The sequence below is a fragment of the Rhamphochromis longiceps genome, linkage group LG1 (assembly GCF_057381845.1).
Source record: "Rhamphochromis longiceps isolate RC_006_pf linkage group LG1, R_longiceps_female_GT1.1, whole genome shotgun sequence".
Taxonomy (NCBI): Eukaryota; Metazoa; Chordata; class Actinopteri; order Cichliformes; family Cichlidae; genus Rhamphochromis; species Rhamphochromis longiceps.
In genome coordinates this window covers 6,142,017-6,164,335 of record NC_140557.1, presented here as the reverse complement: position 1 = coordinate 6,164,335, position 22,319 = coordinate 6,142,017, and the positions used below count along the sequence as shown (strand labels likewise).

Sequence of the window (22,319 nt, the reverse complement as noted above, 5' to 3'; positions counted from 1 at the left end):
TCCAACAATTCAGTCATTCCTATATTTAAGATAGCTTCAGCTTTTACTATCCTGCTTCAATAAAAAACTATTCAACTAAAATATGTTGAATTATTAATACTATTTCAAGACGCAGAAAAACGGAAACCTCACCAAGTGTAGGCTTTGGAATCTCATAACCACATCTGCTTTTCCTGTGTGTGTGTGCTTTTGTTTGTTTTAATCAGTTGAAAAAGAAATACTACAAGAAGATAATTACATGTAATCAAGGCTTGTTTCCTAACCTACCCAAGTTTGCACCATGGTGTACACTTGCTCCCACACTATCCCCACAACCCAGAATTACTTCAAGCTTCACTTTTTGTGTTAAATACATAAAACTCAACATGTTAGAGACAGAGAGACAGTTTTTGGAGCTGTACTGAAAGACAGTCAAGTGATGTAGCTCACTGTAGATAAATAACAGCTAATGAATAACTGATTATTAGCTTTATCTTTACTTCTGCCAGAATGTCCAGGATGCTCTGACAGTTTTCCTGAATACTCTGTTGTATTGTCTGTAATGCACATCCTGTTAGATGTGCTTCTATTAACAGTTTGTCTGTTACATTGATGGGACTGCGAGTCCCTTCAAATCAGAGGCTGGTTAATTTGCTACGGTAATATACCCCATATGCTTACAAGCTGGTAGTTCTGGATCACTTAAGTATAACTGATTGTTTGTCATCTTACTCTTTTTCTTCCCTCGTTTTCTTTGCTTCTACCTTCTGGAGAGCCTCCACTGCCGTAGGTTCATGAATTCTCTGTCTGGTTTGATTGTTGTTTTTTTTCTTTTTCTTGGCACAGCTGGTGTTCCAAGGTGCGGGGAAAACTGGAGGGCTGGCGTTGTCGGCTGTCAGTTGTTTCAACAAGACAAGCACAGAAGTATAGAGCACGAAGAACAACAAAATGTGCTACTGAACTTAGTGTCTGAGGTTTCTTGGGTTATATATCAGAATTGTGCAAATAGACTATAGTTTGAGTTCCATCAGTAGACAAGAAAGAATTCTATAAAAATTATTGCTGTCATAATATTATGCAGTTCTGTCCAGAAGACAAGTGTTTAAAATTTTCTTCCTAATGCAAGAAAAATGCATTAGATTTTTTTTTCTTTTAACTGGTCTTTAGTAATAGTTCTCCATCCTTCCTGAAGGTTTTTAAGTTTTTTTAATGGAAATATTTCTTTAGTCCTTGTTGTTTACCATTTTTAGAGAGATGTTTTTTCTTTTTTTTAAGCGACTTAACACTGAGATTTGTCATTCGAGCATAAAATAGCAAAGCTTAACCTCTACATGTATTAGACGACCACATAATTTGTTTCTATGCCTATGAATGTAATAAAAAGATGACAATGATGACACAGTGTGACCTTAAAAATACGAGGGAACCGGACAAGTGGAGGACAAAAGAAGAAATGGCAGGCCATAAAACTATCTACGGCAGATTAAAAACTATCTGAAAGTCATGTCCTTACGAAACATGAAAAAAAATCCAGTGAAGACCTGACACGATTCTTCATTGATTGATCTGTTATTTGTTGAAGTCTCATCAAAAATGGTCTCAATGGAAGGCTGGCGGTAAAGAAACTATTCTCATGGGAGAGAAAAGGCTGAGATATATCAAATTACACAAAAGAATCTGACTGAAAATCAGTAACAACAGGTCTCAAAGAATGATTTTAATTTTTTGGCTTAAACTTCCAATAATATGTTTGAAGAATGCCAAGAGCGAGATACAACACCGAGTGTCTAGAGCCATCTGTAAAAGACAGTGGAAGTTCTCTCATGGTTTGGGGTTCTGCTTATAAATGCAGAAAGGTACAGTCATTCAGTTGATCCTCTATCCAATACCTTTTGGAAAGCATCTGAATGGCTTTATTTATCAGCATGACAATGACCCTAAACACACTGCCAAAACAATAAAAGCATACCAGATGGAAAAACACACAGTGGAACTCTATCAGTGCTGGATTTGCCTCCTCAGAGCCCGGATCGCACCATTATTGAAGGAAAGCAAGTGAAGCAAGTGTAAGATGATTTGGTAGTTACTTCCTACATACTTGCAACATAAGATTAAATAGCCCACACAGTTATTTAGTACTTTTATTAAGACAATGCGATTCATAATTCAATCCACACAAGGTGGTACAAAGTGTTAATATGCTTTGTGATGTTGATATCTGTGCAGAGATCTGACAATATACTTCAGTTATGTTTCTGTTGGTGCAGCAAAATATCAAGGTGTTTGTCATCTATTCACAATAACTAATGCATTGTATTAATTGCTGCAAATTGATGCAGGCAAGTGACAACCTCCTCTTTAAATGTCAAAAGAGTTAGCAACCACTTTGCCTTATTTACTGTAATTGGATAGTCATTAACACTGCCGCAAATAGGGGGAAATCAGTAAAGCACGATTTTCCTCAAATACTGCCAGAATTATTTTGGTTCACGAGTCCACGGTTTTGAATCAATTTGTGCTAATTTGTGTGGCAATTTGGCACAAACTGCTTTTCAGCCAGTTTGCTCTTAAAACCTCTTTAATGCTTGCTTTTCTTAATCCAAGCTCTGTATTTATTTTATATCTTGTGCATTTGTCTTAACTCGGCCATTTCTTGTTTTGGCACAGGCTTTATTGACGCTTAGTACTATTTTTGTTGGAATGTTAGTATAATGTGATGAAAGCACAATGTCATTTGCAACCACAAGATGAAACACTTTGCTGACAGTTTCACATTTGCAGATGAAATGGAACCTAATATGGTCTGACAGACTTCGGGGACCCCGGGCAGTTCTCATGTCAAAGCAGAATAATGAAACCTTGAGCCTTTAGCTGCATTCAGGGAATCTTTCATATTTGTTGCCAGTTGTTTATGTACAGCCACAATAAGGAGGTTTTCTCTGATTGCCTTGGATTCTGCCGTAAATTCCTAACTTCCACACTTTTCTTTCTGCACTCCCTTTATTGTGATTTTCTTTTAAATTTATGTTTTCTTAAGTAAAACTACTTCAGTTATCGCTGTCTCTCTTTTTCTCCGTGGTCAAACAAAAATGTCAGTGGGATCTGGCTTCATCTTTGTTGGTGTATTTGAAAATAAATCTGCGTTATTGTAAGTTTAAAGTTCGTACTTACAAAGAAAATCTGCCTTTCGAAATGCCGCTCAGATCTTTGATGTTGCCAACTTTTGATTAAATATCGGCTCACACAACTTTTAAAGCTTAAATTTCCCGGCGGCCTCTGAAGGCACCAGCAGCCCAGCCGCTGTCAAGAGGAGAATCTCTTTTTCTTCTTTTATCTACGCGTGGTAAATGATGCCGCGCGCTGATTGGCTGTCGGCCGCTGACTTGTGCTCCATCCCGCAGGCCCACTCTCTCAGAGCCGAGCTGAATGCTCAGTCAGCGCTCCTCCCGGTGATCCCCGACACCGCTGGCCGCCGCTTCTCGCCACACACGCTCACACGCTTACACATACACACTCTCGTGTGTGCGCACCGCGTCTGCGCGCACCACCGGCTTCTGCAACTTTCCGACTTCACCTGAGCGAGCAAAGCAGGCGGACAGAACCACTAAACAATGCGTGCCAACTGCACTATGCGCTACCACAGGTTACTACTTTTGCGCTCATTTAGGAGGTAACGGAGGAGGTGTGAGCTTGCATGCCATCACCATGGATTGCCTTTTTCTTCTGTTATGGACTTTACCAATCCCGCTGGTCGGCTGCACCTCAGTCAAGCTACTCTCCACCCTCTTGTCCTGGAGTATTTTCAAGGCATGTTGCACTTACATACGAAAAATATATACGTGTGCACTTTTAAATTCAGCACATGCACGTGTAGTTTGCGAGAAAAAAAACCAAACAAGCAGTTGTCTCTTATCAGCAAGACTAAATCAGCGACAAACTTGTCTAATCACATTCATTGCGGTGAAAAGTGATCCCAAATTAATCTCAAGTGCAACTCATATTTCAGTAGAGGAACTCGATATCCCCTTTTGGCTCCCAGTTTTCTGCTGCTTGTAACCTGTTGCTACCTGTCCATTTATGATTTTTTTCTTTCAGACGCTGCACATTTACTGCTCACAGGCCTCCCACACCGTTTCAGCCAGCTATTCTTCCAGCAACAGCCACGGATTAAATCATGGTGAGTGCTTGTCTTTTCACATCTGAGGATGTTTCTTCCAGCTGGCTGTATTCCATGTTTATAGGGAGAAAGTGAATAAAGTGAGATAAATGCCAACATTGAATCAGTTACTAGACCAGAGTGTTAAACAGTGAAGAATATTACTTGTTACACAGTGTGACATGACTACTGCTTATGTGGATGGAAATGATAGAAATGCTTGTTTACATGAACCAGTGAGTGCAGTACTTATTCAAAGACTCCCTTTTCTGTCCTCCGCTTTCCCGAATGTGATTTACATACTTTTGTTTACTCCCAGCACTTTTTCCAGAGGTATACTATAGAAAGGTTTGGATGCTGAAAATAACAATGATGAAAGAGAGATAGATGTTTGAATGAAAATGACACCTTGGTGACTCCACTGGCACATATAAGCAAGGAAGAAGACAGCACTCCCACTTGGTCAAATTATGCATATTCTAAATTATACTGAAAATTGTAGTTAAAACATGATGTCTTTGTGCTAAAGTATTTGACATCAGAATTTTTTGATGTAGTCTTTCTATCCCTTATCATCCCTTATCATCAGACTACGTATTTGTAACCCCTGTGGAAGTGGACTCTCAGGGAGCGTACCTGACCCATGATGTGACCAGGCGAAGCCATCGCGGCAAAAGGTCCTTGCCTCCTTCTCTGCACTATCGCCTCTCTGCCTTTGGGCATGACATGCACCTTCACCTGCATCCATCTTCTGTGGTTGGCCCTGGGTTCACTGTGCAGATGATCAGCTCAAATGGCATCACCACAGCAATGGATGATGCAAAGGTTCACAACTGCCTTTATCAGGGATTTATCCGTAACCAGTCGGCCTCCTCTGCAGCCATATCGACATGTTCTGGACTGGTAAGTGTCAGTAACCTCTGGCTGAACTTTTGTTACATGAAAAACTGAGTCATTTTATGTTTTACCTCAATTATATGGTTTTATTCTTAAACTGATTACATGCTTCTACTTAGTTCAAGAAAGGCTGACAAAACACTTCTAAGTCAATTTAGATGATTTCACAACCCTAATGGGAATTTTTTTTTCAGTTTCTGATAAGTTTGTGGAGCTAAAAGGCTGTCACACAGCAGATTTTGCACTCCACCCCTACCTCAAGTTCCATGCCTTTATTTGTCCTTGAATGCTTCGTGTCCTCTAGCATTCCAGCTGTTTTGATGCACCATTGTCAGACTTTGGTCATATCATGGGTGAACTGTAACATGACATCATTACCCATGAGTGTATGCATCAGTTTCGGTGCTTTGTCTGGAACTGCTTTGAACACAGGGAGGAGAGGACATAAGAGAAAGAATAAAAGGAAAAGAGCAGAAGAAGAGAGAAAAGTTACACTGCTACAGGACAGTACAGTGAAAAGGCCATAATTTAGTCAGGGATGTCATCACTTTTTCCTTGACCACTGTGTTACAGTGTAATTTTGGCCATTGCTCAGGGCAGTTTTCTTCAACCACTCGCCCAGTGGTGTACCTTGTAAGTAATGGTATAGGTCAACATTTAGGAAAAGGCATTACAGATTACAAGATAATATCAACACGGTCCTTGTGAGTTTTACTAAAGAAGATTCAGGACAGGGATAGCTCAGATAGCCTAGTTACTTTAGCACTCTGGAAAAATTTGCTTTGGAGATGCTCATATGGATCCTGCTGCTGTGTGATGCCACAGCTCTGTAATAAACTCAAGGGAGGGACTCCACAAACACAGCTGGATGCAACAATGTAAATCTTTTCATAAAGCATTAATTACCACCAAGTCAAAACAATGAAATCTGTCCATGTGCATATGCATACATCCACTAGTGGCATGCAGTGTGTGTCTTTTGTGCCTTTTGGTCATCTATAAGCTTCACTATTTTCTTTGGTTTATTAGATGTTTAAAAGATCACATTCAGTGTTTGACACATACCATACCAGCATGGACCAGATGGACATATTATACCCCCATAAATGCCATACTTACATTTATCATCTAAGCTCCATACCTCGTCTTACCTACTCCTCCTGCGCTTGCCCTCCTCTTTTGTCCTCTGTTTGCCCTCCCTCTACATCTCCTCTTGTTCACAGCAATTAAAGCCAGGGTGAAGTTTGAGCCGCCTGGCTGGCACTGCTAATCTTTGCATTGTCCCTTTCATTAGGCTAGCTCCCACTAACAATAAAACACCACTGACCCGTTCGCTTAAAAGAGCTGCGAGGACACAGTGTGATTGGGTTGTGATTGCATTTGAATGAGTTGGTACAAACACTTTGATCTATTTTTTACTCTTCTTGAACATTTGCAAGTTTTTGTTTTCCTCTTCAAGTCCGACCACTGGGCCACTGATGGATGTTTTGTTATCGTTATATTTCTAGCAGATAAACAGAGTTTTCTCCAAAATAAAATAATTAAGTAAGACACAATGACAAGTACACTGAAAAGATACTCTGGTACCAACCATTTACTCTGTCTCTTTGTAAAAATCAGTCTGTCTGTGTTAAATTGCTACGAGCTTTAGGACAATAAAGACATTTAACCCCTTCTTTTCATCTAGCCCTCTGCTTAGAAAATTTGGATTAGGTATAAATGAGGAAAGAGTCATTCAAGTGTGCTGACTGCACTGATGGGCTTGAGTAAAAGATTAAGGTGGGATTAAAGACATTGGTTGAAGGAAGAAAGGAAGAAAAAAAGAGGAAGACAAGGATACAAGAGAGAAAATGGAAAAGAGGGTAAAGTAATGAATGAAAAGTGAGCTGGGTCAGGTTGGGAGGCAGCACACGAGAGAAAGTGTTGTGCAAGAGTAATGTGAATTTATTGTCTGTGGTTCAAGCTCCCAGGGAGGCTGGATAGTCTCTTTATAGAGAGTTGGAGAGATGGGCTCTGTTTATGTCAAAGGGCTTTGGAGAAGAAATGAGGTGAGAAGAAGTGAGGTGGAGATAGGAAGAAAAACGTTTTCTCGTGCTTTGTTTCATTGTCTCCTTTCAACAGAAACAAGGAAATGGAAGAAAAGGGAAAAGACAGTGTCTGAAACAGAGCTGTGGACCTTGCGTTTTAATAAAAGCAGAGGTTTCAGCACCAGACCCCGGGCCAAATAAGGGCTGGGACATTTTCTTTTTTAAACAGATGGGAGTGGGATTCAACTGTTAAAATGAAGACCAGGGTGGTATTAAGAGCAGAGTGGGATAGCTGGATGAATGACTTGCATAGTGGGATTTTCTACTGTAAATCCTTATTAATTGAACATGGTGTTATTTGTTGGGTTTAATCACTTTCTCCATGACCTGTAAAAGCACCTTCTGTTCTTGAATGAACCAAAGTTGTCTGCCTCACTTTTGCATGAGAGATGAAAGGATGCCTCTTTAGATGTAATGCTCTCTGATTTGTAAGAGAAGTGGATGGTGTTGGGGGTTGGGGAGGGGTCTTCTCTCTTTCTTCTTTTGAAGGTTTCTCGTCTGAGGTCACTGTGCTGCTTGACCTAAATTTTCTATTCATTGGTGTATGTGGGGGTTGGTGGGACTTAACCTGAACTCTTAACAGGTCTTTACAATGTTCAAGTTCAGTGCTGCTCACCACCTGTGTGAGTCCAGAAAACAAATGATTTATAGCTCCCCTTTGTCTTTCTAGCACCTTCCCAGGATAGGAAACTCCTTACTGGGTAAGCACAGCAGATCTGAATTCTGTCCGGCCTGTACTATTCTCTGCCAACCCTTAGAAATACAACATTAACACATGATGCATTTTAAACCACAGTTAAAGTGGTTTGAAGTGGTTTAAGATGCATTGCCTTGTAGTAAATTTGCAGTACCTTGTGAAGTATATTGTGGTACATTTGTAAACATTTTCGACTTGAGCAGTGTGACTGCTCTAAATAGCATTGTTTGTGACTTGGCAGTGTTCAGAACTTAAATGTTTGAGCGTCAAATACACCCCCCATTAGGCTGGTTATATCAGATAGTGGTATAGCTGACCATGACCTTTACTACAACCTTTCCCAAGACCCAACAGGCCAGGTCAGAGTCAGCCTGAGCTCTCTGGTCTTCATTGGCTTAGGTCCAGATAAACTAATCCATTTTTTCTTCTCTAGGATTTCTATAGTTCATAAGTTGATGCAGCAAACATGCTACCCAATGACCTATTGTTTCTACTTGATAGTTAAAGCAGAAGAGGTAAAGTGTAGATGGCCATTATAGGACCATTTAGAGCTACGTCTGTCCGTTTTTTGTCAGTTTTTAAAATAAAGACCATCAGACATGTACCCCACTATTTAAAGTGATATACTTTAAATGAGGCCTGTGTCCCAGGCTAAGCTAATATGTGTCCCAGGGAAGCCTTTTGCTAACAAGTAGGTAGTCGTGAAAATATCATATACCTTCATTTCCCACAGAGTATATTTTCTGCAATAACCTGAAGTCTCATGGGAAAAGCACCTTTGGATTTTTGTCATGGAACCAAGACATTTTGTCTCTATAACCGATGCACTGTTGAATTTCTGAATGGTCAAGTACTTGGGTGAAACCACATTGCACACTGACTTGAAGAACATTCTTGGTCAGTCAATTTATGCTACTGTGGTTGTATCCATTTGTGGAGTATTGCCTATGGACCCTATGGACAAAGGTTTTCAGCCAATACAAACATGCTCCCAAGCAGTCCTGCAAACACTTTGTAAGTTATAACTTTGCTCTTCTTTGCGGCTGGTTGATGGACAAACAACAGCACAACCATAAGTAGACCACAGACAAGTAGTACTACATATTTTTGACACTGACCCCTTTTGACAGCTGATACTTTGTAGGTGGAGAGGCAGTCCAGAGCTGCCCACAGCTGTCAATGGACTGTCCACACACTACTGAGCCGTAATTTCCTCATAACATGTCTGTTAACCTCATGAATGAGACCTCTTGGATCTTTATTAGGGTCGTAATGATCCAGCAACCCCCCAGGTACCACAATTTATAGCTTAAAGATGTGTTTGAACAATCAAGTGTGAGAGTAAAAACATTAAACAAAGTGTCAATACACACCTCCTCTGTCTTTCCTCCATTCACTTTCATCCTTTCAGGAAGGTCAAACTCAGTGTTTGATAGCCATCGTTGACACAGCTCTGAGGCTTGTGGCAAGCACCGGTGACTGTTGTAAGAGGAGAGCTGAACTTACACCCTCTGTTCAACTCCACCAGGCGTGGGACTCCCTGTGGCGTGAAGAAGATGCTTGCTCTTTTCCCAGGCGTTGTTATTGATGCTGGATGTACTTTGTTGTTGTTGAACACTTCACACTGTGAATATATGAGAGGTTGAGCTTCATTTCTTTTTGTGAAAATGTGACATCGTCTCTTGCTAAATTTTTACTGACATCAAATTCCAGTCAAGAGTTGGTTGTTTTTTTTATTGAATAGTGATGATTTAAAAATTAGTCCTACCCAAAGATGTTGTGTGGGAAAATAAACCTGAAAATGACACTATTTAGCCAAACAGGACATTGAAGTGCTTGCTTGCGCTGAATATTCAACATATTGTAATCCTGTTAGACTCCTAATGGGGCTGAGACAGCATATGATTACTCATCCACAGGGTTGGAATGTAGACAATATATGATGTGTGCTGCCAATCCCTTAGGCTTTTGGAGAGTTAAAGTGACACTTGAATGACCGATTTCCGGACAACTTTTGGGCTATTTGTACCTGTCCATTATCTGTAAAGCCCAGCAAATTGGAACATCTTCCCACTACAACATACTTCCCTGGCTTGGCCATAATTCAGCGACTGGGCTGGGCCACAGAGGAGCTCAGATCTTGGCGCTACACGAGTAGAGTGGCCCGGAGCTTTTTCCCTGGTGGTCTGGATGCTGACAGTGATGTAGTGCCCGCTGTTAGATGCCAGCAGGAGAGGGGGGTCAGGCTCTCAGCATGGGTGTGGGATGGTGTGTGTGTGCGCTTGTACGTCCTTTCTATGCTGTGCAAGGTCTTTCTCACACAAGACTAATGGCCACTGTTGAAGTGCTCAAGTGGATGCTGCAACTTCTACAAACAGAGGCCATACATCAAATCTGACCTACTGTTGTCACCACTGCAGCACATTGACTGGTGCTGCTGTAAAACAGTCCAGATCTGCAGAAAACTTAGAACTGCCTCGTTAATAGAGTAATGAGCAGTAAATAAAACCCTTTTCAGATATCATCACAGATAAACCAGTTAAAGTAACATGACTCACTTTTGCATTTATGTTCCTCAAAACTTCATTAAGACTCATGACATACACCTTTAATGGAGAGAGCTATGATATAGGTGTGATATTTGTAATACCTGTGAGTTTGGATGTCAGCATGTTGTAATCTTTTGCATGCCTGTCTGGTCGTACAACTGCATGCAGTTCAAACTTGCGCTATGCTAAAAGTGATTTGTAAATGCTGTTGCTGTTGGGACTTATACAGAGTCTTTGAATCGATTTGAATTACACTCCTGCCTCATTTGCAACACAGTAGTGCTATATTAGTTAGTAAAAGTGCTAAAGCTGCACTGTAACCCACTTATAGAGAGCAATGGCACGTTGAAAGAGGACATTTCCATTTTTATGGACTGGTGTGGGAGTAGCCCTCCTGTTCCCTGCTGTGTCTACATGGGATAATTGAGCGAGCCCATGCCCAAGGGCTCCAACCGACAAAAGACTCAACCAACACCATCAGTTTCTCACTCTGTGTGTGCCCACCTCTTCTCTGTTCCATAGACATGCTCAGAGGGTGTCAGTAGGTTGTTCAAAGGCAATTAGTGTGGGTAAACAAGGGCTGCGTGACCTCAGGCTATTGACACATTGTGATTCTAATGAGCTGTACATGAAGAGAGTTATCCATATATGCTATCACTAATAAGAGTGTTTGTAAATAGTCCAGGTCCAATTCAGTGATAGTAATTTTTTTAAATAAGAAAACTCCACTGTGCTGGGAAATACAGTCATTTGAAAGTAAACATAGAGAAATTCAACCAATGTTCCGCCCTGTCATTGCTGCTTGGCTCTTTTCTTCTTTTGATCCCAGTTCCGAAATTAACATGTCTTCTTTACCCATTTCTTACCCCATTTTAAACACACATAATTCACATAAGCAGACTATAATTACTCAGATTGTGATTCTATTGAATTAGTTAGATGCCTGAGGGCTCTCCTTTGCTCTTGTGTGATTTTTTTTTCCCCTCTTCGCCACACACACTGTGTTCACGTGATTCTTTGCTGAGCTGGAGTGCAGATGTGCTTTAGAGCTCAGTAATCACCGGCTTGGGGCTTCTCACCGCTCGTCCCAAGTCTTAAACAGCATGTAAGCACTTACTCATTTGCCTTATAATATCATGGTAGGGAACTTTAAAAGAGGCTGCAGTTTATACAGAGACAAGCTAAAGTTGCCGTCTACCATGACAGTTGTGCTGCTAAAGAAACAGTGCTTGTGCTTGTGCTGACTTTATCCAAGGAAATGAAGACGTTTTTCTCATGTACGAAATAGCGACTTTGCTGACTGAAGGTGACTTTGTTGAACCTGTAATCTGACTGTGACGTAATGAGAAATGTGTGAATGTGGGGTGAAAACTAAAGTGGTGTTTAGCAGAGAGTGCTCATCCCTTTAATCTAGTAAGGTCTTACAAGTGTTAATGTAGAGAGATAAGTAGAGGTCTTCTCTATCAACTTTACAGGTGGCCTTTCTGTGGTCTTTGAAGATTGTGCCTGAAAAAGAATCAGCTTATCTATCATTTCATCTGTAAATCTATAGATGAGTACAAGAGTAGTGTGCTTTTCTCAAATGGTACTGGCATTTTGAGTAATGTTATGTTTCCCTCAACACAATAAAGATGTCAGAGTGGTCAAGTCAACAAATGCTGAGGTAGTGCAACTTTTAGTCTTTATTGTGCCTGAAGAACTAGAAGAACTGGGTCAAATAATGCAAGATCAATCATAGGTTAGATTTAGTTTTTCATAGCATGTTTTTCATGCTTTATCACTTTACTGAATAAGACACTATAGCACAAGTGCTTTGGGTGGCGAGTAAGATTTGAAAGCATTACGCTCTGATTTTATGACTGTATGTGTAATCCTAGATAACTAAGCTGTTGCCATTTTCACACATCCAGAAGGGTTCAAATCTGACATTAATCGATTGATGTTACATACAAGGCAGGAAGCTTATCTTTATCTAATCTGATTAGTCTAACTTGGCCTTATGACAGCTGCAAAGGTTACATTCTTGAAATAGTCACTCTTACAACTACATGAAAAAGTAAATAAAACATGCTTGATGCATATACCTAGAATTGTTTACGGATTAAAAGATGAGAAATGCTCATTTGAGTGAAAATTGGTAACCTGGAAAATGGACCAAAAAAAGACTTTGCTTCAGTGTTATTCTGCCCACTGCTCATACACTGGCCTGCTTGTAGATTCCAACTAATCTCATAAAGTTTGCATTTTGTGATGATGTCAAGAACACCAAGCAAAAATTTTGTAGGCGTTGGCAAAGCTTTACAAATATGAAACCACCGCGGATCAAAAATTCATAATAGAAAGGGAGAAAAAAATGGCCTGTGTTACAGTTGGAGGTGTCTTTTCTTATTGTGGTCTATGGGAAAATTCTTTTTCAGCTGCAGAAGAGTTTTGGGCAGAAAAAGACAACTGGGAAAATTTTGGCAACAAAACAGACTTTCAGTGTTATATCCAGCTTTTTAATATATCCATTATTACACCAATAGAGGTTTGTGGGGTGTCAGGGGAGGTAGACTCTCCCCAGTATTACGAACTTAGCCAAACATCCGTAATTTAGCAAAACAAAGTCCTTACTCGTCCAAAGCACCATCGAACATTCTTTTCAATAAAAACCTGAGAGCTAGCAGAAAAGCAGGTTGAGCAGAGGAAAATGGGAATTTGAGTGTGAGCAAATGAGCTTTGAGCATGATCCCACCATATTAAAGCACACTCAGCTTCAGTGTGTAAACACGCAGTAATCTTCTCTGACCTCTCACCTTGTCATTGCGCTTGAAAAGCCTATTTATGCTCTGCTTACTTAGTGCTCACGCCTTGCAACATACTCCTTTGTGTATGCGGTGTTGGCAGCTGTGTCCAACATTAAGAGTCCACTATAACGTCATACTTTGGTATTCACTAAAACACAAAACATGCTGACAAAAGAAAGTTCAATCTATACATTGAGATAAAAACACAAGCAGACACAGAACCATATTTTAACCATTGTTGCAGATGGAATTCGTTTCCTGTCATTATCATCACAGACTCTTCCATCTGCTATCTGCTGGAAAAGAAAGTGGAGAGCTGGCAGATTTGGTGACGCAGCTATAGAGAGAGAGAAACAGAGCACAAGCAGGGATGTGAGTTTTGCACTAATCAAGTTCAGATCTTTGTGTTTCTTTAATTTTAATGTAGGATTCTTATGGTTACAAAGTTACTTGTCATCTCATGGTGACTTTATATCATGAATTGGTTTACATTGCTTTGCATTGTAAGGTAAGGGCTTTACATTATTATAAAGAGACCTTTCATCTGTAACATTATGGCATTCTGAATGCTTCAGTGGGGGAAAATGTGAAATTATGTTTTACTCATGATTAAACTGTTATCATTTAATTGAAGGAGAAAAAAAGATAAATAATAAATAAATAAGTGTTTCATCTTTAAAGAGGAATATTTGATTAGGTGTATGTTTTTGCAGGCCAGGTATGTGCTGAATGCCAGGCAGATGAAAAGATGGGTAAACGAGAGGCGACAGCGGTGTGTGCTGATTGGACACACCTCCTTTGACCTTCTCTAGCTCTGTTTTGAATTCCAAACTATTTTAGGAAGCCACAGTCAATTTTTGCCAAGGGCATTTTCTCTCTCTTAATTCATTTCTTTGAGTTGATATATTTTATTCATGACCCAGAGGGAAATTTTCTTTCCACAATGTGTTCGCAGTGCAACACAGCTGGAGCAAGTAGTCGTGGAGTAGCTAGCATAAGGTTTGTTTTGGCATGTATTGATATGCTGGGCTTCAAACTATTGAGATTGCAGAACAAAACTCCCAGCCACTGGACCATGTGGACATTACATATAGTCAAGATAATAAAATTTGACAGTTAGCTTCCTGTAAAACTTCACGTTGCACCAAGATTGATGGAAGACGTAGAAGATTTATGGACAGTTGGGCGATCAACTGGGAGCTGGATGGTTATAGAGATGGATGGTTCGATGGATGAATAGATGGGCTTGATGATGGCAGTCTGCCACATATCCAGGCACTGTTTTCACAACAAGAGCCTCACCATGGCTTCCCTTTTGTCCAGCCTCTGTTTATTTTGCCACCTGCTAGTCTGGGCGGAATGGGGTCAGTTCAACAGGAGCAGGGCACTGTCACTCTCTCTCTCGCTAGTTCTCTCTGTCTCTCTGTCTCACGCACACACGCACGCACGCACGCACACACACACACACACACACGCACACACACACACACACACACACACACACACATGGTGAGTTAGATGACACACAAAAAGGCCATAGGTCACTGGGTCAGCGAGTGTATTGCAGTGAGTGTGCGCCTGATTGATTGCACAGCTATTCTGTGTACATTTGTAGAGTTGCAGAGTGAATTAGGTAGAATACCGTGGTCAGACGGAATGTTTAAGGTTCAGTAGCTTGATCTCTCGTTCTGAGGCCGGTTAAGACTACTCGATTAAAACTGCACGCCAAAACACTGCGTTGACATTATTATGGCAGGCAGGACAATTGGATTGGGTTCATAATGTGTTTCGGGAGGAACCCTGCAAACAAAGCCTGTCAAGCATCCTAACATTTTTAGTTTTTCTCCAGCCATTCAAAGCATGCCTGTGTTTTTATATTCTTTTCAAGTAGAGGTGACATAAATAAATCATTAGTTCGCCATGTCGCAAGTAAAATGTGAGAAGTATGTGTCAGGAGAGTAAAGAAAAAGGCACTTTACTTACCATTTAAAAGCCAAGATGATAAACATTTCCAGCACTAAAAGATCTCTTTTTTTCTTGGATTTATTCTCTTTCTTACTTGACTTCCATTATCTTAATCAGTTCCAAAAATATTTCCTGTTAGACTTGAATTGAATGAACAATAAACTTTTGAGAAAACACACAGTACACTGGACAAATAATATATCAAAAACAAACCCAGGAAGAAATCAAATGCTGGCAGTGATATGACAATGTCAGCAAGAAGTGCTGCAATGTAGTCTGTTTTCAGTAAATTATATTTTGAAGTAAGGCTCTAACCATGAGTGATCTCATTTTAGTTGCGCACACAGTTTAGATTTTGTTGAAATCAATTAAAAACAAATCCCAGTTTTTAAAAATCCCCCCACCAGTAATTTCACGGTGTTCTGTCTTCCAATTAAATAAGACCTTTTCTCTCCTTAACATCTGTAAACTCTTAGAGTGCACATCTGCCTAATGTTAGGATAGAGTTTGGGTTCGAAGAATGAGTGAGGTTGTGGTGGGTGGATCTTGAGGTGATATGTGTGATACAGTAGAAAGGATTTCTGGAAACAGCTGCTTTAGCTACACTGAGGCTTTGACAAAGCTTGGCAGTGTGGACTCAGATACCATTGTAGAGGTGATTTGTGTGTACACTTTGTAAAATACAGTTCAAATCTGTCAAATATGTTTTGTCTTAACTCTTATTATATAGTTTATCTAGAAGAATTTTCTTGTAACCCTTTCTACTTATTGTGATCGACTTTTTTGTGTGTTTTGCAGTCAGGGTTGATCCGTGTGTCTCAGGAGGAGTATTTGATCGCCCCTCTACCCCAACATCTGGCCAGACAACACAACTACAGTGCCCCCAATGGTCATCACCCGCATGTACTGTACAAGCGCTCAGCAGAGCACATTGTCCACAGAAGATCCAGAAGCCCCTCTGACGTCAGTTCTTCTAGACCTGGCAACCCTTACCTTCATGATTATCATCAACAGCAGCAGCATCATGACAACCAGCATGGAAAGCTGCAGAGGCAACACTTCTGTGGACGCCGCAAGCAATGTATGTAAGGGAACCTTTAATTCCTTTCCTTTATTATATGTATATATCTATCTATCTATCTCTCTATCTAGAGATAGAGATAGAGAGATATGGTGTGTAACATCTGGTAGACAATCATTCTTCTTTACATCTATTCAGCTATTCAACGTTTTCATAACACAAGTTTCATCTTACCATTAAACTGCGTGGCTTCCATATGTACAGAATATTTATGTGCTGCATGTTAAATAGGACACTTTTACAGTCTTAACTTCTTAAACATTACTGCTGTTGTATTTAAAATGTACAGTTCAAGGTGAAGGAAATATCCATTCTTTCTGCCAGCCACATACTGTCCAGTTTTGAAACTAAACAGTTAAATACAAGATGTGAACTGTCATGTAAAGAACCTGTGTCTTAATCTCCTGTTATTTATTCTGAGCTTTCATGTTACTACACACTAACTCATTGGCTCAACTAACTGATTATGTTTTATTACTATCATCTTTAATTAAACATTATGTTTGATTCTGTTCAGAGTTTACTCTGGCAGGATAAAGAAGGCTCTGATAAAACAAGTGAAACCAACATGGAATGCTAAATAATAATCTAATATAGTACCTCATTTTGAAACAAAAAACATCACCATAGAGGTTTATAACACTTTATAATAACAGGTTTTAACGTATGTGTATGTGCTGTGGGTTCAGAAAGTCTGATTCTGATATTTCTGATTCTGCTCTATTTTAAAGTCAGTAATCAAAAAGAAAAGATCAGAATTCCTGAAGTTGTATCTTTCCGCTGAAGCAGCATTTACTAAGGTGAATTTGATCTGCTCAGCAAAGGCTTGTAAGTAAATCAACCTGCAGCCGTCATTCACCTGCTATACTGAATGCTTTTTAAGTAACATTGTGAGACTGGACAACACGGCACCAGATCCATGTGAAATTGTCACAAGTCAAATTATTCCAAGCAAGGAGGTTCTTTTCCAGTGTCAAATTGTGTCTAGACTGAAGGTTTCTGAGGGGGAAGCGCATTACACTCTAAAATGCTGCGTGGAAACTGGATCAGTTGTATCTAAAACACAATCAGGCAGACCAAATGTGACTACATTAATACATCAAACATTGTTCACTGGGAGATAGAAAAGCTAAATCTAATAATAGTTGCAGAATTCGCTAAATAAAGAAAGCAAGACTGCAGTCAGCAAAAGTATTGTTCTAAGAAAAGCTGTGTAGTCGTAGTCTCAAATGATTAAAAGGGTCTCTAAAGTGCATGTCAGGATGGGAAATAAGGCCAAAGACTTGAAGTGGGCTAGAACTTTGCAGCTTTCACAATGAATGATTATAGAAGATTTAATTTTCTAATAAAGTCTGAGATTTGTGGATAAAAAAGAAATAAAGATAAAAATAAAGAAGAAATGATACTACAGTATCGACTCCACCATGAAACACAGTCTGGCAGTATATTGGCAGTATATTGTGACAAAGTTGCTGTACACCCATCATTATTCTGCTCCATAATGTAGCAGAATAATGACTTTGTTCAGACCCCAAAGCCTAAAAAAAGCCTGTGTGCATGTTATCCTAAAAGTAAGATGAAATCATACCACATCTGTAATTCAGTTTTCCAGGGATTCAGCTTTTCATTCAAATTGTTATGCTGCATTCACTGGTGTATTCAGACTTTTTGATCTTACTGTACATATATTATGATGATTTATGTCTGTATTAAATATTTGAGAACACTCAATTTCAGTGCATTATATGTTTATCAGCATGCATTTCAAGTTGTTGTGTCCAGCTAAAAGTGCAACACTAGCCTGAAGCTACTGAACCCTTAGGCTTTTTAACAATTGTTTTTTTAGTGATGATAGGAAGCAGCATGGGGAGTGAATTTCCTGTCCTTTCAACACCAGAGCACGCACTTTTAACACCTGGCACGAGCCAGGACAAAGAGTTGATTCATTTGACCCTCACTGCCAAGTTTTCTATCTCTGAGTATCATTGTCTGTCTCCTTCATGCTGTCTCCCTCTTTCTGTGTCTCTCCTCCCTTCCTTTTTGCCTCTCCCTTTTTGCCCTCCTAGACGCACCCAAGCCTCCTGCTGAGGACCGCTTTATCATGCCTGATGAGTTTGCGGTACCTGAGGTGGAAGGTCCAGGGAGGGAAAAAAGATCACCCATTTCCAACAGGGTGGGAGGTCTGAATGTGGAGACCCTGGTTGTGGCAGACAGGAAGATGCTGGAGAAACATGGCAGGGAGAATGTCACCACCTACGTCCTCACCGTTATGAATATGGTAGGGCTGAAAAAGACAAGGGAGTGGAAGTGTTGGAAAGACAAGGTGTGACAGAACATATGAGGTAGCAATCGTTCAATTACACATAGGAAATCTGTCGAAATTTTGTGTTTCTCAAAGCTCTTGTTCATTTACCTAACATAGCAGGATCTCAGCAGATCAGTATTTCCTGCGAGGCAAGACACAAGTGCTAAGCTAACTTTATAAGCATTCAAATTTGCAACGTTTCTCCAGAGAAAAGTGCAAAAACGTTGCTAACCCTTTATGTTTGTGATATTTGTTTGATTGCAACTTTGAATGCAACTTTTTGCCACTTTCCTCTGTTTAAAAAATAAACAAGTTAATTTTAAGTGTGAACTAGGATATGTCAAAATAAATGAAGGAGGACTACTTCCAAATTCTTTAAATTCACTTCAGATCATCAGATCATCACCTGGACGGTTCAAACTTGGAGACAGTTGGGTGTTTCAACAGAAGAATGATCCCAAACACACATCAGAAATGGTTTTAGATTGGATAATGAAAGTTAAGATTAAGCTTCTGGAATGCCGTCACAAATTACCATGACACTCATACCAATGGTGACTGAATGTGAACGTCTGACTACAACTCTTAGTGGACACAAATCCTCACTCAATCATTTTATGTTTCTCCCCAAAGAAGAATGGTTTCAACGCATGCCTATGTAATGACACTATCAGTGGTTCAGGTCCACCTTTAGAGACTTTGTTGCACACATACATAATCCTTTTATCCCTATATTTTCTGCAAAAATGTTACCAATAAGTATTTTCAACTAATCTACAGGTTTCCAGCCTTTTCAAAGATGGCACCATTGGGAATGATATCAACATTGTGGTGGTTAGCTTGTTGCTGCTGGAGCAGGACCCTGTAAGTAGATTTACACTAACTCCTTGCCTGACTGTGCTGCTTTTAACTTGACACTGATTAAAATACCCATGGCTGTGTTCTAAATCTCAATTGTTCTCTCTACAATTCCAGTTGGGCTTGACCATAAATCATCACGCTGACCAGTCCCTCAACAGTTTCTGTCAATGGCAGTCAGGCCTTGTGGGGAAAGGTGGTAAACGGCACGATCATGCTGTTCTCCTCACTGGACTGGACATTTGTTCCTGGAAGAACGAGCCCTGTGACACTCTGGGTGAGATAGGGCTTAGCTCACTTTAACAAGCCAAAGATCTTTTTTTTCTTTTTTTAAAGACGCATGTGAAAAGCAACAGTGTGACTTTGTCTGGACCACTGACAACTAAGAACCCCTTGCATTGCTAAATGTTGTCACATTTTGGTTAACAACAGCCTAGATGCGATGCTGTGGGTGCAAACATTATAACAGGGCTGACAGGTGAAGCGAAAATAGTTGTCAAGAGATAGACTGGCAGTCATTTGTCACTATGAGCAAACCCTATATTTTACTAGAGTATTAAGCCGTGCCATAAAAAACTAGTGACAGTATGAATGCAGACACATGCAGAAGGAGAAGGGGGTTGATATGCAAGAAAGTCAACAGATTGAAGTATAAGCACCAACTTGAGCTGTCACTTCAGGCAAAAACAGCTCATTAAAAATATCCTGCCAAAGCTGTCTGTAACAAAAAAAGGTAGGGTCTAACCAAAAATATTTTAACTAAATGAAAAACAAAGCTGAACCATTAATGTTAATGTTTAAAATCTGTCTCTTTTATTCTAATGGCTCAGTCATCCTGGACTAACAATAGGACAGCAACTTCCTTACAATTAGTTACAAATAGTTATGACCACCAACTGGTCACCCAGAGGTTGAGCATACTCACCTTCAACCTCAATATTTGTCCTAAATTTATGTTCCAAATCTTCAAGGTTCTCGCTGGACTCTCCTTTATTATAAGGGGTCAACATAGCAGGTAGCTTGATTCCCTTCCTGGCACAATACCAAAGGGAATTTCTGTTTAATGGGAAATTAAACAGAAATTCCCCATTTTTGAAGCAACCATTTTAAAGGCAGCTGCTCACAGTTGTAATAATTTGCATGTATCCAACCAATGTTCTCTAAACTGAGACTAACAAGCTATGTTTGACAACTAAATATTGACGTTGGTTATTATATTTTTGGGCCCATTGGAAGAAATTGCTTCCTGAAAATTAGAAACCCCAAGTAAAGATTCCTCATCAGCTTATCAGTTACAGAAAAATCTCACATCTGGGTAGTTAGTCACTGTGCTGGTGCTATCTGCTACACAGTTAACAGTAGTCCTCTGTGTTGATTGCTAACAAAGTCTAAGAACTAATTTAAACTAAACTGGGCAGGACATCTGAGGTTACATTTGGCAGTTCTGTGAGATTCCCCTTCCAGGCAAGCACGTGTGTGAAGATACATGTGTGGCACATATTTGTTGTCTTTACAAACTGTCAGAACAGATTGTGCGCTCAGTGTAAGAGAACAAGAATATGATACAGATTTGGGGTTTTATCTTGCTTGTTTTTGAATTTTCAAGTAGCCCAGATTTTCAAATAACTTTTCTCTCCTTGTTGTATCTGCAGGTTTTGCCCCCATCAGTGGCATGTGCAGTAAGTACAGGAGTTGTACGATCAATGAGGATACAGGACTTGGCTTGGCTTTCACCATTGCACATGAGTCTGGACATAAGTATGTTTAGAAGAAAGAGCAGCAGACTGTCTCAGAATGTAATGTCATTTTGGAAGGGGCAGCCTAATTGCCTTTATGCTGTCTGTGGATGTAGTTTGTGTTGAAGTGACAGATGTGGTCTGATTTAAACAAACACACTCTGAAATAAGAGCATTACGTTAGACCCCTACTTCATCCACTCCATGACATTTTATGGGAGAATAATGGAAACTACCCAAGGCAGTGCAGCTCTGTGTTTATATTTATACGTTACCGGTGGGACTGGAGGCAGTTTATTTTTGATATGTGTAGATGTCATGTTGCGGTAAAACTCTTCTGTGTGCCTCATATGTTCTTAAAACAAACTATGAATTAAATGTATTCACCTGGGTAATAATATGTCAAAATATCCATACACATAAGTATCCTAAAGCTATTAATCACTGACAATTTGAAAACGGCATAAGTGTCAAACATATGACATGGTAATGAATCAAAGAAGGGAGAAAATGTTGCAATGTATGAAGCAAACTGTTACAACAAATTGAATGACATCAGCAGGGTCTTTACATAGAAATCTATCAGAATGAGTGAAATCAAGCCAATTTAAAGAATTCATGTTCATTTTCTTTAAAATCCTGTAACATTTTATAATTTGTCTCAGTATCAAAATGTGAATTATCATTATCATAAACTTCCCCTTTACTCACAAACAGCTTACAATACATGTAAGTCCATGTATTTACCGTATATCTCATTGCGACTGAAGTCTCTTATCTTCATTTTCTGTAGTTTTGGTATGATCCATGATGGGGAGGGAAACCCTTGCCGTAAGACTGAGGGTAACATTATGTCCCCTACTCTCGCTGGTAACAATGGAGTCTTTTCCTGGTCCACCTGCAGTCGGCAGTACCTTAGCCGCTTTCTTGGGTAAGCCCAGTTAATGCAGATTGTTAAAATTACCAGTCATGCATTTGGCTTTCCTCCTTACTGACACAGGTACTGTTCTGTGTTCACCAGAACAGCCCAGGCATCCTGTTTAGTGGATGAACCCAAGCAGATCGGTCAGTACAAGTATCCCGAAGAGCTTCCCGGGCAGCTTTATGGAGCAGACACACAGTGCAAATGGCAGTTTGGCTCCAAAGCCAAACTATGCAGTCTTGATTTCGTCAAGGTAAAGTAATCACCTAATTTGTCAGAATTATTCGATCTCCATTTCCTT

General features: G+C 39.9%; 1 protein-coding gene across 3 annotated transcripts in view; it reads left to right on the top strand.

Annotated features, from left to right (window-relative positions):
- The first annotated feature begins 3,480 nt into the window (after positions 1-3,480).
- Positions 3,481-22,319, top strand: part of adamts18 (ADAM metallopeptidase with thrombospondin type 1 motif, 18) — a 60,458-nt gene continuing 41,619 nt past the window's right edge. For 2 of the 3 annotated variants that reach the window (XM_085414035.1, XM_085413958.1), the window contains exons 1-10: positions 3,481-3,786; positions 4,075-4,156; positions 4,725-5,038; positions 15,915-16,197; positions 18,264-18,475; positions 19,283-19,366; positions 19,478-19,637; positions 21,013-21,118; positions 21,890-22,027; positions 22,118-22,271. In XM_085414035.1, coding sequence (XP_085270161.1) covers positions 3,685-3,786; positions 4,075-4,156; positions 4,725-5,038; positions 15,915-16,197; positions 18,264-18,475; positions 19,283-19,366; positions 19,478-19,637; positions 21,013-21,118; positions 21,890-22,027; positions 22,118-22,271 — 1,635 coding nt within the window. In that variant the 5' untranslated portion in view covers positions 3,481-3,684. Of the gene's footprint in view, positions 3,787-4,074; positions 4,157-4,724; positions 5,039-15,914; positions 16,202-18,263; positions 18,476-19,282; positions 19,367-19,477; positions 19,638-21,012; positions 21,119-21,889; positions 22,028-22,117; positions 22,272-22,319 lie in introns of those variants that run through there. The other variant, XM_085414126.1, reaches the window with a different exon arrangement.